We start from the raw sequence: 19,186 nt of genomic DNA, 5'->3' as shown, positions 1-19,186 counted from the left end.
TTCTGTAAAGAATTTTCTTAAATTGTCTACCTGTCCATAATATAGGTTTTTTATGTCGATAAATCCCCTTCCTCCTTCCATTCTGCTTAATGTGAATCTTTCTGTTGCTGAATGTATGTGATGTATTCTATATTTGTGGCATTGTGATCGTGTAAGTGTATTGAGTGCTTCTAGATCTGTTTACTCCATTTCACTATTCCAAATGAGTAGGTCGATATTGATATAGCATAAGTATTTATAGCTTTTGTCTTGTTTCTTGATGTCAATTCTGTTTTCAGTATTTTTGTTAGTCTTTGTCTATATTTTTCTTTTAGTTCTTCTATAATATTTGTATTATCTAATCCTATTTTTTGTCTGTATCCTAGATATTTATAGGCATCTGTTTTTTCCATCGCTTCTATGCAGTCACTGTTGTTATCCAATGTGTAACCTTCTTGTTTAGTGTGTTTTCCCTTGACTATGCTATTTTTCTTACATTTGTCTGTTCCAAAAGCCATATTTATATCATTGCTGAATACTTCTGTTATCTTTAGTAATTGGTTGAGTTGTTGATTTGTTGCTGCCAGTAGTTTTAGATCATCCATGTATAGCAAATGTGTGATTTTGTGTTGGTATGTTCCAGTAATATTGTATCCATAATTTGTATTATTTAGCATGTTGGATAGTGGGATCAGCGCAAGGCAGAACCAGAAAGGACTTAATGAGTCTCCTTGGTATATTCCATGCTTAATCTGTATTGGCTGTGATGTGATATTATTTGAATTTGTTTGGATATTAAGTGTGGTTTTCCAATTTTTCATTACTATGTTTAGGAACTGTATCAATTTAGGATCTACTTTGTATATTTCCAATATTAGTAGGAACCATGAGTGGGGCACACTATCAAAAGCTTTTTGGTAATCAATGCATGCGTAGTGTAGCGACCTTTGTTTAGTTTTAGCTTGATATGTCACCTCTGCATCTATTATCAATTGCTCTTTACATCCTCGTGCTCCTTTGCAACAGCCCTTTTGTTCTTTATTTATAATTTTCTTCTGTGTTGTATGTGTCATTAAATTCAGTGTAATTACTGAAGTTAATATTTTGTGTATTGTTGGTAGGCATGTTATGGGGCGATATTTAGCTGGGTTTGCTGTGTCTGCTTGATCTTTAGGTTTCAGATTAGTTATTCCATGTGTAAGTGTATCAGGGAATGTGTATGGGTCTGCAATGTAACTGTTAAATAATTTATATCTAAAAAGAAAGATGATGAGACTTACCAAACAAAAGTGCTGGCAGGTCGATAGACACACAAACAAACACAAATATACACACAAAATTCAAGCTTTCGCAACAAACTGTTGCCTCATCAGGAAAGAGGGGAAGGAGAGGGAAAGACGAAAGGATGTGGGTTTTAAGGGAGAGGATAAGGAGTCATTCCAATCCCGGGAGCGGAAAGACTTACCTTAGAGGGAAAAAAGGACAGGTATACACTCGCACACACACCCATATCCATCCACACATACAGACACAAGCAGACATATTTAAAGACAAAGAGTTTGGGCAGAGATGTCAGTCGAGGTGGAAGAGTAGAGGCAAAGAAGTTGTTGAAAGACAGGTGAGGTATGAGTGGCGGCAACTTGAAATTAGCGGAGATTGAGGCCTGGCGGATAACGAGAAGAGAGGATATACTGAAGGGCAAGTTCCCATCTCCGGAGTTCGGATAGGTTGGTGTTGGTGGGAAGTATCCAGATAACCCGGACGGTGTAACACTGTGCCAAGATGTGCTGGCTGTGCACCAAGGCATGTTTAGCCACAGGGTGATCCTCATTACCAACAAACACTGTCTGCCTGTGTCCATTCATGCGAATGGACAGTTTGTTGCTGGTCATTCCCACATAGAATGCATCACAGTGTAGGCAGGTCAGTTGGTAAATCACGTGGGTGCTTTCACACGTGGCTCTGCCTTTGATCGTGTACACCTTCCGGGTTACAGGACTGGAGTAGGTGGTGGTGGGAGGGTGCATGGGACAGGTTTTGCACCGGGGGCGGTTACAAGGATAGGAGCCAGAGGGTAGGGAAGGTGGTTTGGGGATTTCATAGGGATGAACTAACAGGTTACGAAGGTTAGGTGGACGGCGGAAAGACACTCTTGGCGGAGTGGGGAGGATTTCATGAAGGATGGATCTCATTTCAGGGCAGGATTTGAGGAAGTCGTATCCCTGCTGGTGAGCCACATTCAGAGTCTGGTCCAGTCCCGGAAAGTATCCTGTCACAAGTGGGGCACTTTTGTGGTTCTTCTGTGGGGGATTCTGGGTTTGAGGGGATGAGGAAGTGGCTCTGGTTATTTGCTTCTGTACCAGGCCGGGAGGGTAGTTGCGGGATGCGAAAGCTGTCGTCAGGTTGTTGGTGTAATGTTTCAGGGATTCCAGACTGGAGCAGATTCGTTTGCCACGAAGACCTAGGCTGTAGGGAAGGGACCGTTTGATGTGGAATGGGTGGCAGCTGTACCTCCATTCCACGTGGAATGTTTCCCTCTGTTATATTCATGTTAAATAATTTAGTTAGATGTGAATGTGTTGAGGTGAACTTCTTTAGCCAGAAATTTTCTATTTTATCTTTTCCTGGGGCTTTCCAATTGTGAGTAGAATTAATTGCTCGGGTGACTTCATGTTGCAAAATTATCACTTCAGGCATTTGTGGTATCATCTTGTACGTGTCTGTTTCTGCTTGTATCCACCGTGCATGCCTGTTATGTTGTACTGGGTTTGACCATATGTTGCTCCAGAAGTGTTTCATGTCTGTTATGTTTGGTGGATTGTCTATTTTAATGTGTGTGTGTTATCTATTGTCTGGTAAAATTTCTTTTGGTTTGTGTTGAATGTTTGGTTTTGTTTCCTTCTATTTTCACTTTTTTTGTATCCTCCAAGTCGTTTGGATAATGCTTGTAATTTCTGCTTCTTTTCATCTAATTGCTCTATCGCTTCTTGTTGTGAAATTTTACCTAACCTTTTTCGTTTTTTGTCTGATATTTCATTTCTTATAAATTGTGTTAGCTGTCCGATGTCTTTTCTCAGTTTTCCTATTCTGATCTGTAGCCTGTTTTGCCATGCTGGTTTTGTGGGTTTCTTCTGTGTGTTGGTTGGTTCTGATCTCTGCCTAGTGTGTATATTTAGTGTAGTGAGTGCTCTTATATAAACCAGTAGTTGTAACTCTTCCATAGTTGTATTTTCATTTATTTTGTTGTGTATGATTGTGTTGATAGTTATTATTGTTGTTTTGACTTGTGGGTTATCTGGTGGTCTATGCAAGAATGGTCTAATATCTGTATTTGTATCTTTGTACTCTATATATTTCAGCTGAAATTTTTCTTCTGTATCTAACATGTGTGTCACTTCGTGTTCTATTTGTGCTTGTTCTGGTGGCTGTCTTAAGATTTTGTTTTCCTCTGATTGTTTAATTGATGTATGTTGTTCTTTGTTTGTTTGCTCTTGGATGTTTGAGTCCATTACTGTATTTTCTTCTTCTAATTGCACATTATTTTGTTCCAGTATTTGTTGTACTTGTTGTTTGATGTTTTCTAATTCTGACTGGGGTATCCTGTTATTTTTGATTATTACACGGATCTGATCAGCTAGTTGTTGTTGTGTTAAAAATTTTAATTCTGGGTATCTGGTAATAAATGTTGTGTATACTTGTGATCTGTATCCAGTTGTGTTGGTTCCTAAGTTTGTTGCTTGGTAATAACAGAACATGAGGTGTCAGTTAACTTCATCTGGCCATCTCATCCTCTGTCTCTGTTTTCCATCTAGAGTGGTTGCAGGAAGCATATCCTGCAAAACACCTCTATTTGGATTCAAATCATTTTCCATGTGGCTAGCAGTGTCATTACCATTGTGGACAGGCATAGGGTTCAAGCGTCATCCCCGACCATGACAGCGCTTGTCCGAGGCTTCATTAGTTCTGTCCTGAACCAACTAATCACACTAAAAGGGGGGTTAGCCCTATTAGTGGTTTGTTCTTTTTGTCGCCTTTTACGACTGGCAGAACATACTGGAAGCCTATTCTTTTCCCAGGCCTCCACGGGGTTTATTATTATTATTTCTTTCTTTTCTCAGAAGTTTGGATGTAGCTGTATTGCATTGATGTACTGGTGGATATTGTGTGGTATGACTCCTGTAGTTGATAGTATAATTGGTATAATGTCAACTTTATCCTGATGCCACATGTCCTTGACTTCCTCAGCCAGTTCGATGTATTTTTCAATTTTTTCTCCTGTTTTCTTCTCTATATTTGTTGTATTGGGTATGGATATTTAGATTAGTTGTGTTAATTTCTTCTTTTTATTGGTGATTATGATGTCAGGTTTGTTATGTGGTGTTGTTTTATCTGTTATAATGGTTCTGTTCCAGTATAATTTGTATTTATCATCCTCCAGTACATTTTGTGATGCATACTTGTATGTGGGAACGTGTTGTTTTATAAGTTTATGTTGTAAGGCAAGCTGTTGATGTATTATTTTTGCTACATTGTCATGTCTTCTGGGGTATTCTGTATTTGCTAGTATTGTACATCCACTTGTGATGTGATCTAGTGTTTCTATTTGTTGCTTATTACTATTATTATTTCTTTACTTTCTCAGACGTTAAGTCTGGTTGAGAATGGAAAGTGACGCGGACCTTGATCAAGCGTCACTTCCTATTAACCGTACGGTATGTGTTATATTGCATTTAGGAACTTTCGGGTAATTGAACATGTATCAATAATTACGGATTTCTGTAGTTGTATATATATGTTTGGATGTAGCTGTATTGCATTGATGTACTGGTGGATATTGTGTGGTATGACTCCTGTAGTTGATAGTATAATTGGTATGATGTCAACTTTATCCTGATGCCACATGTCTTTGACTTCCTCAGCCAGTTGGATGTATTTTTCAATTTTTTCTCCTGTTTTCTTTTGTATATTTGTTGTATTGGGTATGGATATTTCGATTAGTTGTGTTAATTTCTTCTTTTTATTGGTGAGTATGATGTCAGGTTTGTTATGTGGTGTTGTTTTATCTGTTATAATGGTTCTGTTCCAGTATAATTTGTATTCATCATTCTCCAGTACATTTTGTGGTGCATACTTGTATGTAGGAACTTGTTGTTTTAAAAGTTTATGTTGTAAGGCAAGCTGTTGATGTATTATTTTTGCGACATTGTCATGTCTTCTGGGGTATTCTGTATTTGCTAGTATTGTACATCCGCTTGTGATGTGATCTACTGTTTCTATTTGTTGTTTACAAAGTCTGCATTTATCTGTTGTGGTATTGGGATCTTTAATAATATGCTTGCTGTAATACCTGGTGTTTATTGTTTGATCCTGTATTGCAATCATGAATCCTTCTGTCTCACTGTATATATTGCCTTTTCTTAGCCATGTGTTGGATGCGTCTTGATCGATGTGTGGCTGTGTTAGATGATACGGGTGCTTGCCATGAAGTGTTTTCTTTTTCCAATTTACTTTCTTCGTATCTGTTGATGTTATGTGGTTTAAAGGGTTGTAGAGGTGGTTATGAAATTGTAGTGGTGTAGCCGATGTATTTATATGAGTGATTGCTTTGTGTATTTTGCTAGTTTCTGCTCGTTCTATAAAGAATTTTCTTAAATTGTCTACCTGTCCATAATGTAGGTTTTTTATATCGATAAATCCCCTTCCTCCTTCCTTTCTGCTTAATGTGAATCTTTCTATTGTTGAATGTATGTGATGTATTCTATATTTGTGGCATTGTGATCGTGTAAGTGTATTGAGTGCTTCTAGGTCTGTGTTACTCCATTTCACTACTCCAAATGAGTAGGTCAATATTGGTATGGCATAAGTATTTATAGCTTTTGTCTTGTTTCTTGCTGTCAATTCTGTTTTCAGTATTTTTGTTAGTCTTTGTCTATATTTTTCTTTTAGTTCTTCTTTAATATTTGTATTATCTATTCCTATTTTTTGTCTGTATCCCAGATATTTATAGGCATCCGTTTTTTCCATCGCTTCTATGCAGTCGCTGTGGTTATCCAATATGTAATCTTCTTGTTTAGTGTGTTTTCCCTTGACTATGCTATTTTTCTTACATTTGTCTGTTCCAAAAGCCATACTTATATCATTGCTGAATACTTCTGTTATCTTTAGTAATTGGTTGAGTTGTTGATTTGTTGCTGCCAGTAGTTTTAGATCATCCATGTATAGCAAATGTGTGATTTTGTGTGGGTATGTTCCAGTAATATTGTATCCATAATTTGTATTATTTAGCATGTTGGATAGTGGGTTCAGAGCAAGGCAGAACCAGAAAGAACTTAATGAGTCTCCTTGGTATATTCCACGCTTAATCTGTATTGGCTGTGATGTGATATTATTTGAATTTGTTTGGATATTAAGTGTGGTTTTCCAATTTTTCATTACTATGTTTAGGAACTGTATCAATTTAGGATCTATTTTGTATATTTCCAATATTTGTAGTAACCATGAGTGGGGTACACTATCAAAAGCTTTTTGGTAATCAATGTATGCGTAGTGTAGCGACCTTTGTTTAGTTTTAGCTTGATATGTCACCTCTGCATCTATTATCAGTTGCTCTTTACATCCTCGTGCTCCTTTGCAACAGCCTTTTTGTTCTTCATTTATAATTTTGTTCTGTGTTGTATGTGTCATTAATTTCTGTTTAATGATTGAAGTTAATATTTTGTATATTGTTGGTAGGCATGTTATGGGGCGATATTTAGCTGGGTTCGCTGTGTCTGCTTGATCTTTAGGTTTCAGATAAGTTATTCCATGTGTAAGTGTATCAGGGAATGTGTGTGGGTCTGCAATGTAACTGTTAAATAATTTAGTTAGATGTGAATGTGTTGAGGTGAACTTCTTTAAATTGCAAAATTATCACTTCAGGCATTTGTGGTATTATCTTGTATGTGTCTGTTTCTGTTTGTATCCACCGTGCATGCCTGTTATGTTGTACCGGGTTTGACCATATGTTGCTCCAGAAGTGTTCCATGTCTGTTATGTTTGGTGGATTGTTTATTTTAATGTGTGTGTTATCTATTGTCTGGTAAAATTTCTTTTGGTTTGTGTTGAATGTTTGGTTTTGTTTCCTTCTATTTTCACTTTTTTTGTATCTTCTGAGTCGTTTGGCTAATGCTTGTAATTTCTGCTTCTTTTCGTCTAATTGCTCTGTCGCTTCTTGTTGTGAGATTTTACCTAACCTTTTTCGTTTTTTTTCCGAGATTTCATTTCTTATAAATTGTGTTAGCTGTCCGATGTCTTTTCTCAGTTTTTCTATTCTGATCTGTAGCCTGTGTTGCCATGCTGGTTTTGTGGGTTTCTTCTGTGGGTTGGTTGGTTCTGATCTCTGCCTAGTGTGTATGTTTAGTGTAGTGAGTGCTCCTATATAAACCAGTAGTTGTAACTCTTCCATAGTTGTGTTTTCATTTATTTTGTTGTGTATGATTGTGTTGATAGTTTTTATTGTTGTTTCGACTTGTGGGTTATTTGGTGGTCTATGCAAGAATGGTCTAATGTCTGTATTTGTGTCTTTGTATTCTATATATGTTAGCTGAAATTTTTCTTCTATATCTAGCATCTGTGTCACTTCGTGTTCTATTTGTGCTTGTTCTGGTGGTTGTCTTAAGATTTCGTTTTCCTCTGATTGTTTAATTGGTGCGTGTTGTTCTTTGTTTGTTTGCTCTGGGATGTTTGAGTCCATTACTGTATTTTCTTCTTCTTCTAATTGCACATTATTTTGTTCCAGTATTTGTTGTACTTCTTGTTTGATATTTTCTAATTCTGACTGGGGTATCCTGTTATTTTTGATTATTACACGGATCTGATCAGCTAGTCGTTGTTCTGTTAAAAATTTTAATTCTGGGTATCTGGTAATAAATGTTGTGTATACTTGTGATCTGTATCCAGTTGTGTTGGTTCCTAGGTTTGTTGCTTGGTAATAACAGAACATGAGGTGTCGATTAACTTCATCTGACCATCTCATCCTCTGTCTTTGTTTTCCTTCTAGGGTGGTTGCAGGAAGCATATCCTGCAAAACACCTCTATTTGGATTTAAATCATTTTCCAGTTGGCTAGCAGTGTCGTTACCATTGTGGGCGGGCATAGGGTTCAAGCGTCGTCCCCGACCATGACGGCGCTTGTCCGAGGCTTCTTTAGTTCTGTCCTGAACCAACTAATCACACTAAAAGGGGGGTTAGCCCTATTAGTGGTTTGTTCTTTTCGTCGCCTTTTACGACTGGCAGAACATACCGGAGGCCTATTCTTTTCCCGGGCCTCCACGGGGACTATTATTATTATTATTATTATTATTATTATTATTATTATTATTATTATTATATGAATTAATATGTCTTCTGATTGATGTATTGTTATGTTTACTGATTCACAGTATTTGAAGCAGGTTACAGAAACATTTTTTACAAAAGAACAATCGTAAATAACATACTTGCTGTGGATATTTACAAAACTTAATCTCTAGTTGTTCAGGCAACAGAAAAACCATTTCCCTTTGTTTCTTTTGCATCAATAATCCAAAAACATTTTCTTACGAATGGTTTGGTGGCTTTGGTGGGAACACTTTGCCAGCTGTCACCTTCACTATTCCTGCTTGAAAATTCTTTGGCCGAGAGAGGGACGGTGGTTTATCAGGTGGTTTTAATCTGTGTGAAGGCAACAGATCACCATGGCCCTTATCAGCAAACATTCCAGAATGAGAAATCACCTCTGAAAGAAATGCTGCAGCAACCTACAACAAACAATTCATATGAGCATAAGTTAACTACATAATTTCAAAGTGCTGAGTTTTACATCACAAACTGTTTAATTACAAGTGCAACTTATCAGTAAAACTATAAAATACTAACAGTATCTGTTCTCAAGCACAGTCTCCTTCTCTTGAAGTGCTGAGAATGTGAACTAGGTTCTTTTACTATAATGATACTTACTACACAAGATCTACACTCTTGCCATTAAAATTGTAACTCCAGGAAGAACAGCAAATAACAAAATTTTACTGACTGTTACACAGCTTAAGTTTGTAGGTAATTTGGAGTTATAAATGGGGCACAATCCAGTACACAGTTCCATCACTTCCGAACAGCTCTAACCTGGATGGTCACTGAGTTGAACTGGGCTTAGAAGAAAGATACAAGCACATCATTCCATTCTGTTTCAACTCCACAATGGAGTTCATCAGCTGCAGTGGTTGCTAAATGATGGCATGCTAGTCTCTTGGCAATCCGTGACCCGATGTTTTCAGTGGGTGAAAGATCTGGAGAACATGCTGGCCACTGCAATAGTCGAATACTGTCTGTATTGATGCAGGTCAGGACAGCAGAAACAACCTGAGGTCTTGCATTATCTTGTTGAAAGGCAATATAATGGAGACCTCAGAGACAGGGCACTCCCATTGACATTATGTGCAGTAACATAATGGCTGCTGTCCAAATTACACAAACCAGAGGTGATAATGTTGTGTAACCAATGACACCCCACATCATCACACTAGGTTCTGGGCCAATGCGATGACGACGAATGCAATCTGGCAATATTCAATGTTCATTCTGCTCAGAGCCTCCGCAAATGGATACATCCATTATGATACTGTACATGGAACCAGAACTCGACTGAAAAGGCAACGCGGGGCCACTCTTGTGTCCAGTGTTGTCAATGGGTACACCATTGTTGCAATACCTCTCTGTGTCACCAAGTGAAGGGAAGCCAAAACAATAGTTAATGGTGCTCCAGACAATGCCGCACTGTCCATATGGATACTCCCCTTGCTCTAAACACACTAATTTTATGACTCAAGGCACTCAATATGGCTTTATGATCCTGCATAGCTGGGCACACAATATGTCTGCCTTTCAGGCCTCTAGTTGTGTGGGATCATGGAGATCCTGAATGTCTTTCAGTATGGCCTTCTCAAAACCATCTATGTCGTAGAATGAAGTGACAAAAGCCGTGGGATACTTCCTAATATCATGTTGGACCTCCTTTTACCTGGCATAGTGCAGCAGCTCAATTTGGCATGAACTCAACAAGTCGCTAGATGTCCCGTGCAGATATATTGAGCCATGCTGCCTCTATTGCCATTCACAATTGTGAAAGTGTTGCCAGTGCAGTATTTTGTGCATGAACTGATCTCTCAATTTGTACCATAAATGTTTGATGAGATTCATGTTGGATTATCTGGATTGCCAAATCATTTGCTTGAACTGTCCAGAATGTTCTTGAAGCGATTGGCACACAACTGTAGCCCAGTGGCATGACACATTGTCATTCACAACATGAAGTCCATGAATGGCTGCAAATGATCTCCAAGTAGTTGAACATATCCATTTTCAGTCAATGACTGGTTCAGTTGTACCAAAGGAACCAATCCATTCCATGCAAACACAGCTCACACCATTATGATGCCACCGCCAGCTTGCACAGTGTTTTGTTGTCAGCTTGGGTCCATGGCTTCGTGGGGTCTTCACCATACTCGAACACTACCGACAGCCCTTAGCAACTGAAGTCAGGTAACATTTGATCAGGCCATGATTTTCTAGTCATCTAGGGTCCAACTTATATGGTCACGAGCCCAGGAGGCACTTCAGGTGATGTCATGCCATTAGCAAAGGCACTCACATCGGTCATCTGTTGCCATGGCTCATTAACACACCAGTGTTGCTTGTCTGTCAGCATGACAACTCTATGCAAACACCACTGCTCTTGGTCATTAAGTGAAGGCCGTCAGCCACTGACATCACCCATGCTGACAGGTAATGCCTGAAATGTGGTACTCTCACCACATTCTTGTCACTGGACCTCAGAATATTGAATTCCCTAGTGATTTCCAAAATGAAATGCCCCATGCATCTAGCTCCATTTACCATTCTACGTTCAAAGTCTGTTAATTCCAGTTGTATGGCCATACTAATGTCAGAAAGCTTTTTACGTGAATCATCTGAATACAAATGACAGCTCTGCCAAAGTGTTGTCCTTTTATACCTTGCTAATGTGAAACTACCACCATCAGTATATGTGCATATTGCTATCCTATGGCTTTTGTCATCTCAGTGTACATGCATGATAGTTGTGGGATCCCAATCAAAGCAAGCAGCAATATCCCAGGAGGATAAAACAAAACCTTGATAGGCCATGATCCTGTAGCTGTCAAATTCCAGCACATACTAGTAGATGCTTCTCGTTCTTACAAGAGGCACAACACCACTTTCTCACAAACATTGAAGTGCAATTTTTAAAAGTAAAACTCACCATGTATTCTTTCTTTGCATACAGAATACAGATGGCATCAATCCTTTCTGTTTTGTGTATCTGTGCTGAAATGCTAATCATTTGCATATCCATGCATGCATTACACTTCATGACAATGTCATGTTTTTTGCCTGCCATCTTCATCGTGTTGAATTTTAATGGCTGGCAGTGTATAAACGTTTTTTATATAATTATGGAAATATGATTCTGCCTGAGCGCACACAAATTCTTCGCTAAAGGCAGAATCTTATTCCGAAATTATATATTAGGAAGCAAATAGACAAAATGTTAGTCTCAACATAAGACAAGAATTGTTTTTATATTTCACCATGTAGAAAGATACACATTGTATAAATCTATGCATGTGTTGCGACTGGCATTAGGATAGTAAAAACTTAATTTTCAATGCACAGTCATGAACTCTTTATCAACTTAAAAGATAGTAGATCTGGGGCCACAAGTAGTATTATAAAATAAATACTAGAACACAATGTGTTTAAAGAGAAATTTTCTGGGCCCTACTCTCTTGCACAGATAACAAGTTTTCAGTACTGGGATGTAAATATTAGAAATCTGTTGCTTAGAGCATAATTTTAAGAAAAAATAACAGTTATCTTTATGACACTAGCATGCAACATATTATGTTCATTAGCAATCACGTTATCTGTCAGCAATGTGGTTCCCTCGTGGCTGTGAGTCCTCTTTTCATAGTGAAAACAACAGTAAGCAAGAATAAATATTTATGTTTCTGTCCATTTTCAATTCATTGTATAACATAAATTACAATGCAATAAATTAGTGTAGGTGGTGCATGAAAATACCTGTTTCTGTTAGCAGTTGGACAAAGTAAGCAATGTGTTTGGTGAAATGCAAATATGAAACCTTCTACTTATCATCTCTTCATCCGGTGAGGGATATCAGAGAATACACAAAAGTAAATGTTATGTGCTCTCTCTTCATTGGTCTAGTCACAATAGTTTACTGCATACTTAACAGCATATTAGCAGACGCAGTAACAATAACAGGCACCATTACCACTGTCTCTACTAATATTACTATGAACAACAGTGCCTGAATTAAAATACTTTCCTTGTTTACTAACCAGTCCAATATGCATCTGACCTTTCAGATACGATATATGAGGAATTAATTACATTTCATTATCTGTACGCTTCCGCACCTTTAAAACATTTTATTACCCCAGGGAAATTGACAATTTGATAGCTGCCTTTAGCTTCTGCAAAAGCACATAAAAGAGAAAGCTGAACAGAATTTTGTGATTCAAGATGAGATTATGGCTAATAAGGTCAGATGGTAGTATTTTACATTCAAATTGGCCCCATTATCCTCAGAAGACAATAAAACAAAGCATCCAGAAGTAACACTGCTTACATGGAAGGTATAGTATCTAGGCTCTCTTGGCTTATTGATTAATCAAACAGAATAGAATATAATACAATCAAATGACATGTGCCCTGATAGCCCAGTACATTGAAGCATCCACTTCTGGGATGTGGTGAGATCCACCGGCCCCAGATCAAACCTATCTCACGCATTTACATAGCACCAGTGTGTCGACCAGCCTGGATGTCCTTTTTAGGCAGCTTTCCACACCCACCTAGGTAAATACGAGGCTGGTTCCCAATGTCCAGCCTCAGTTACATGAATCATAAATACTTTGAAGCACAATGTCACATTTGAGCATGCAATTAAACTAGATGCAAACAAAGGGATACACATATTCCTCCTGGATGGTGGTGGGAAGGGGAGGGATGAGGCTGGCAGTAACCTTAAAATGCCTTTGGGAGTGGCAACCCATAATAATAATAATCGCCTATATATGTGTATGGTTGGCACTCCGTAAAACTGGACAGGGTCCATAACAGTCCTGGCCCAGCAGTAGCTGGATAAAGGGCACTGGACAGGAAGGAAGGAAGGAAGGAAGGGAGGAAGACTCAAAAGGAAAGAGAAATAGCTCTGGAGCACAGTAACATATCTCCAAAGTCAAGTCATCACAGCAATATCACTTTAAATTCAACATAATAGAATAATAAACTGAGGTTTTTTCAAGAAAAGGAATAACAACAATAATGCAGAGGACAAGTAAAATTCTGTCTCTTAATTTCTTTGTGTATGTGTCTTTTTTCATTGTAACTACATTTTTAAATGATTTCTTGTTGCTTTGTATTTTGCCCATGTAATTGAATAACATTCAAACAACTGCTGATGCAAAAACAAATACTCATCCATTACCTTAAGCTTTTGCTCTTTATCATGTACCCATGACGTTGTGTTGCTTCCTGCTGAGTTACAGTGGACATGACTTGGTGAGACACCTCTCTCAGGAAAATGCTCAGAATCAGAAGAACTGGAAGGAAAAAAAAAAAAGTAATGAACAATTTGATTCATACTCTCTCCAAGCAAAATCAATACATCATTAGTGTAACAATCTGTTTCATGACATAAAGTATGGCATGGCACATAATTAATTATAGAAATAATTATAACCAGATGAATATCAATAAACAGCTTTGACCACATGTTAAACATCACTCATTATTTAAATTTAAAAAGCAGTCATTAGTTTTGAAAACATTTTATCTATGATAAATCACAAATAATTCAGTTTTTCTATACATGCTTGGTAGAAAATAAAAGCTTTTTTTGAAAAATAATTGTCTTCTTTGTATCAATCTTTGACATAACTGTGGAATAAATTATGCATAACATGTTTCTCATCTGACAAAAAAGAAAATATTTTATATGACGCTGCCAGAGTGGCTTGGACCATTATATGTTCAAAAAATTCCTGATGAAATGGAATAGGCAAAGAAACATTGAGCAGCTGCAACTGGTTGTCTTTTGGATTAGGGTCCTTTAATATTTTATTAGAAAAAGGTGTGTTTATTGCACACATAGCCTCACATCAGTTGTTAACATTACATGCCTGGTATTAGAAGGTATTATGTCTAAGATGTGGCCATTGACCAACAATGAAATTAAGACTGTGTTTTGCCAGGTTTCCATCTTCAGCCAGAAATTGAAGACCAGACATTTGTTTATGAAGCAAATGAGAGGAAATGCTTCAAAATGAGACTGCTTATGAAATTAGTTCAAAAGTCACCTGGGCCATATATCAATAAAGAATGATCTTACTAGACCCAAGGCTCATCAAACAGGTACTAAAAGGTCCAAAGTGACATTCATAGTTAATTTAACAATACTTTCCCTCAATCCTGCCTCGGGCATGGATGTTTGTGATGTCCTTAGGTTAGTTAGGTTTAACTAGTTCTAAGTTCTAGGGGACTAATGACCTCAGCAGTTGAGTCCCATAGTGCTCAGAGCCATTTTGAACTTTCCCTCATCTTTACTCTCCTCTGTCAGATGAAGGACCAGAGCATTTGTGTATCACAAGCCAATTTTCTTGTCCAATACATAACTATCACACAAAGGTGAGATGACACATCACACTGGAAAGAGAGATGCAATGGGAGAAACTTATAAGGAATAATGGAGATGAGAAACAGTGTTTGGTAACAAGAATGGCAAGACCAAAATGGTACGCAAGAAAGGAAATACTGCTTGAAACCATAAATAAGAAAGAATGTTCCTACATAATGCACTGGAATTAAAACGGTCTAAGTGCTGACTTTCAAAACAAAAGTCATAAAATGGACAAATTACAAATTATTCTTTCAGAGTGTAAAAATATCAAAGTTATTTGTCTCAATGAACAATGGCTTACATGTGATAATATTAAAATTCTTACCAAAATCGAAAATTTTGAAGTAGCAAACAGCTTTTGTAGGCATGAGAAATCACGTGGAGGCTCTTGCATACTTACTCATTCTGACATAAAATATGTAATAATAAATTATTTTAATCATTTGAATGAAGATAGTATATTTGAGAGTTGCTGTATCGAGTTAAGGAACCTAAATATCATAGTAGTTTCTATTTACAGAGTACCAGAGAAAGCTGCAATTGAAGCTTTTCTGGCCAAATTTCAGTACCTCCTTAAAAACCTAAACAAAGAAAAAGGAAAAAAGGTTGTAATAACTGCTGACTTCAGCATTAATATCATATGTGAAAGCAATGATGTGTCCAAATTCACTGACATAATAAAAAGTTTTGGCTTCAAAGTAAACTTTAAGCAAGCCACTAGGGTAAATGCACAGTCAGCCACCTGTATTGATAATATCCTAACCAACTGTGTATTTGAAGATGTCCATAAATTTTGCTTAGATCTAGGACTCTCTGACCACTCTGCAAAAATTACCAAAGGAATTCCATGTAACAGAAGCTCTATGAAAAGGAACTTCAATGAAAAAATTTAACTGTATTTAGAAATAAGTTAAGAGAGGTTGAATGGTTTGATGACAGCTGTATTTCAAGTAGTAGTAACTCTGACAAATTTTTAAGCAGTTTTCTTGGGGTGTTTAATCAAACTTTTCCACTTAGAACCACATGTAACAAAATCACTGTTAAAGCTAAATGGATAACTCTGGGTATAAAAATTTCTAGTTCTAGGAAGAGGCAACTACATAATGAACTGAGATATAATAAAAACAGGTATTTTACTGAACTTGTTAGATGTTATAAGGCTACCTTCAAAAAAGTTGTGAAAGCAGCCAAACAAATGGCAAACAATAAGTTCATTTCACAACATAAAAGTAAAACAAAGGCAGTGTGGTATGTTGTCAAATCAGAGTTAGATGTTAGTTCAGATGGCTCTGAGCACTATGGGACTTAACTCCTGAGGTCATCAGTCCCGTTAGATGTTGGATTAATATAAATGAAGTATCTAGGATTAAAGCAAATGATAGCCTTATTGTAAACCCAGCTCAAATATCAAAGTGTTTAAATGAATTCTTCATAAATGTGGCAAAGTCAGATGTTGATATACACTCCTGGAAATTGAAATAAGAACACCGTGAATTCATTGTCCCAGGAAGGGGAAACTTTATTGACACATTCCTGGGGTCAGATACATCACATGATCACACTGACAGAACCACAGGCACATAGACACAGGCAACAGAGCATGCACAATGTCGGCACTAGTACAGTGTATATCCACTTTTCGCAGCAATGCAGGCTGCTATTCTCCCATGGAGACGATCGTAGAGATGCTGGATGTAGTCCTGTGGAACGGCTTGCCATGCCATTTCCACCTGGCGCCTCAGTTGGACCAGCGTTCGTGCTGGACGTGCAGACCGCGTGAGACGACGCTTCATCCAGTCCCAAACATGCTCAATGGGGGACAGATCCGGAGATCTTGCTGGCCAGGGTAGTTGACTTACACCTTCTAGAGCACGTTGGGTGGCACGGGATACATGCGGACGTGCATTGTCCTGTTGGAACAGCAAGTTCCCTTGCCGGTCTAGGAATGGTAGAACGATGGTTCGATGACGGTTTGGATGTACCGTGCACTATTCAGTGTCCCCTCGACGATCACCAGTGGTGTACGGCCAGTGTAGGAGATCGCTCCCCACACCATGATGCCGGGTGTTGGCCCTGTGTGCCTCGGTCGTATGCAGTCCTGATTGTGGCGCTCACCTGCACGGCGCCAAACACGCATACGACCATCATTGGCACCAAGGCAGAAGCGACTCTCATCGCTGAAGACGACACGTCTCCATTCGTCCCTCCATTCACGCCTGTCGCGACACCACTGGAGGCGGGCTGCACGATGTTGGGGCGTGAGCGGAAGACGGCCTAACGGTGTGCGGGACCGTAGCCCAGCTTCATGGAGATGGTTGCGAATGGTCCTCGCCGATACCCCAGGAGCAACAGTGTCCCTAATTTGCTGGGAAGTGGCGGTGCGGTCCCCTACGGCACTGCGTAGGATCCTACGGTCTTGGCGTGCATCCGTGCGTCGCTGCGGTCCGGTCCCAGGTCGACGGGCACGTGCACCTTCCGCCGACCACTGGCGACAACATCGATGTACTGTGGAGACCTCACGCCCCACGTGTTGAGCAATTCGGCGGTACGTCCACCCGGCCTCCCGCATGACCACTATACGCCCTCGCTCAAAGTCCGTCAACTGCACATACGGTTCACGTCCACGCTGTCGCGGCATGCTACCAGTGTTAAAGACTGCGATGGAGCTCCGTATGCCACGGCAAACTGGCTGACACTGACGGCGGCGGTGCACAAATGCTGCGCAGCTAGCGCCATTCGACGGCCAACACCGCGGTTCCTGGTGTGTCCGCTGTGCCGTGCGTGTGATCATTGCTTGTACAGCCCTCTCGCAGTGTCCGGAGCAAGTATGGTGGGTCTGACACACCGGTGTCAATGTGTTCTTTTTTCCATTTCCAGGAGTGTAGTAGAGTATCAGAGAAAATTTAAACCCCTTTGGACTCCAGCAAGGAGCTAAGTATCTCACATATTTTAAAAAAGTCTCAATAAAGCATGTGGAAAATATTATATTATCAATAAAAAATAAAAACTCAGCTGAGTAGGATGGGATACCAACTAAAGTGACTAACGCAGTGTATCACATAATAGCACCTCCACTAACTAAAATAATTAATCAAGCTTTTGAACAGGAATGCTTTCGTGATGTGTTGAAGTATGCCAAAGTCACACCTCTGTTCAAGAAAGGATTGAGGGAAGACACGGGAAACTATCATCTCATTTCTATTCTTCCAATATTGTCAAAAGTGTTTGAGAAAGTAGCTGCAAACCAGATACAATATTTTATTGTAAAAAATGATATTATTATAAATAATCAATTTAGATTCCAACCAGGAAAAAACACCCTGGATGCAATAAATAACTTTACTGAAAAATATGCAAAGCACTGGACCAGAGGAGTAAAGTTGCTGTTATTTTCTGTGATCTTACTAAAGTTTTCGACTCTGTAAACCATGCCTTGCTTATCTACAAATTAGATAAATATGGGATTAAGGGCAATACTCTCAAATGGCGTACATCGTACCTGCAGAACAGAAAACAAAGGGTAACTATCGCTTCAAATGTGGTGAATTATTTTTCGAAGTGGAGTACTATATCACAAGGTGTGCCTCAAGGCTCCATTTTGGGGCCAATCTTGTTCCTATTCTGTGTAAGTGACTTATCCACAAATATCAATTCCCCATCAGTTCTGTTTGCAGGCAATACTTCTGTTTTAATTGAAGATTGTGATGCAGAAAAAATTCCAAGCCTCATTGTGAGCACACTGGATACCCTAGAGGAGGAGGAGGAGGAGATTTAGTGTTTATCGTCCCATCGACAACGAGGTCATTAGAGACGGAGCGAAAGCTCGGGTTAGGGAAGGATGGGGAAGGAAATCGGCCGTGCCCTTTCAAAGGATCCAACCCGGCATTTGCCTGAAGCGATTTAGGGAAATCACGGAAAACCTAAATCAGGATGGCCGGAGACGGGATTGAACCGTCGTCCTCCCGAATGCGAGTCCAGTGTGCTAACCACTGCGCCACCTCGCTCGATACCCTATAAAACTGGTTCCAGTTGAATGGGTTGAAACTGAACATTGCAAAAACCCACATGTAAATTTCCAAACCAAACACTCAAAATGTGCAGAGTTTAAAATACAATGCAATAATCAACTTATGGAAGAAGCTGACACTGTCAAATTCCTAGGACTAAATGTGGACAAGAACTTAAACTGGAACACATATGGACTCCTTATCAAATAAACTAAGCAGTTTTGCATTGCAGATACTTGCAGGTTCTACCAACATGAGTACACGAAAAATAGCATACCACAGTTATTTTTGAATCTGTAATTAGGTACGGTATAATTTTCTGGGGAAGTTCAAGTATAGTATCTCGTATACTGAAACTTCAGAAAAAAATGATCAGATACATGTGTACTGCACAGAAAACAGTATGTTGTTACCCATTATTTCAACAACTGCAAATCTTAACTGTACCCTCCATATACATTCAT

General features: G+C 38.8%; 1 protein-coding gene across 1 annotated transcript in view; it reads right to left on the bottom strand.

The window, feature by feature from the left end:
• LOC126253219 (uncharacterized protein DDB_G0284459-like) overlaps positions 1 to 19,186 on the bottom strand; it is a 457,157-nt gene that overhangs the window by 156,972 nt on the left and 280,999 nt on the right. Inside the window, exons 5-6 of the mRNA XM_049954404.1 lie at positions 13,525 to 13,639; positions 8,559 to 8,755 (exon numbers count right to left, since the gene is read on the bottom strand). Coding sequence (XP_049810361.1) covers positions 8,559 to 8,755; positions 13,525 to 13,639 — 312 coding nt within the window. The remainder of the gene's footprint in view (positions 1 to 8,558; positions 8,756 to 13,524; positions 13,640 to 19,186) is intronic.

This window comes from Schistocerca nitens, chromosome 4 (assembly GCF_023898315.1).
Source record: "Schistocerca nitens isolate TAMUIC-IGC-003100 chromosome 4, iqSchNite1.1, whole genome shotgun sequence".
Taxonomy (NCBI): Eukaryota; Metazoa; Arthropoda; class Insecta; order Orthoptera; family Acrididae; genus Schistocerca; species Schistocerca nitens.
Note: the sequence above shows the minus strand (reverse complement) of the source record. Positions and strands in the feature narration are given on the sequence as shown.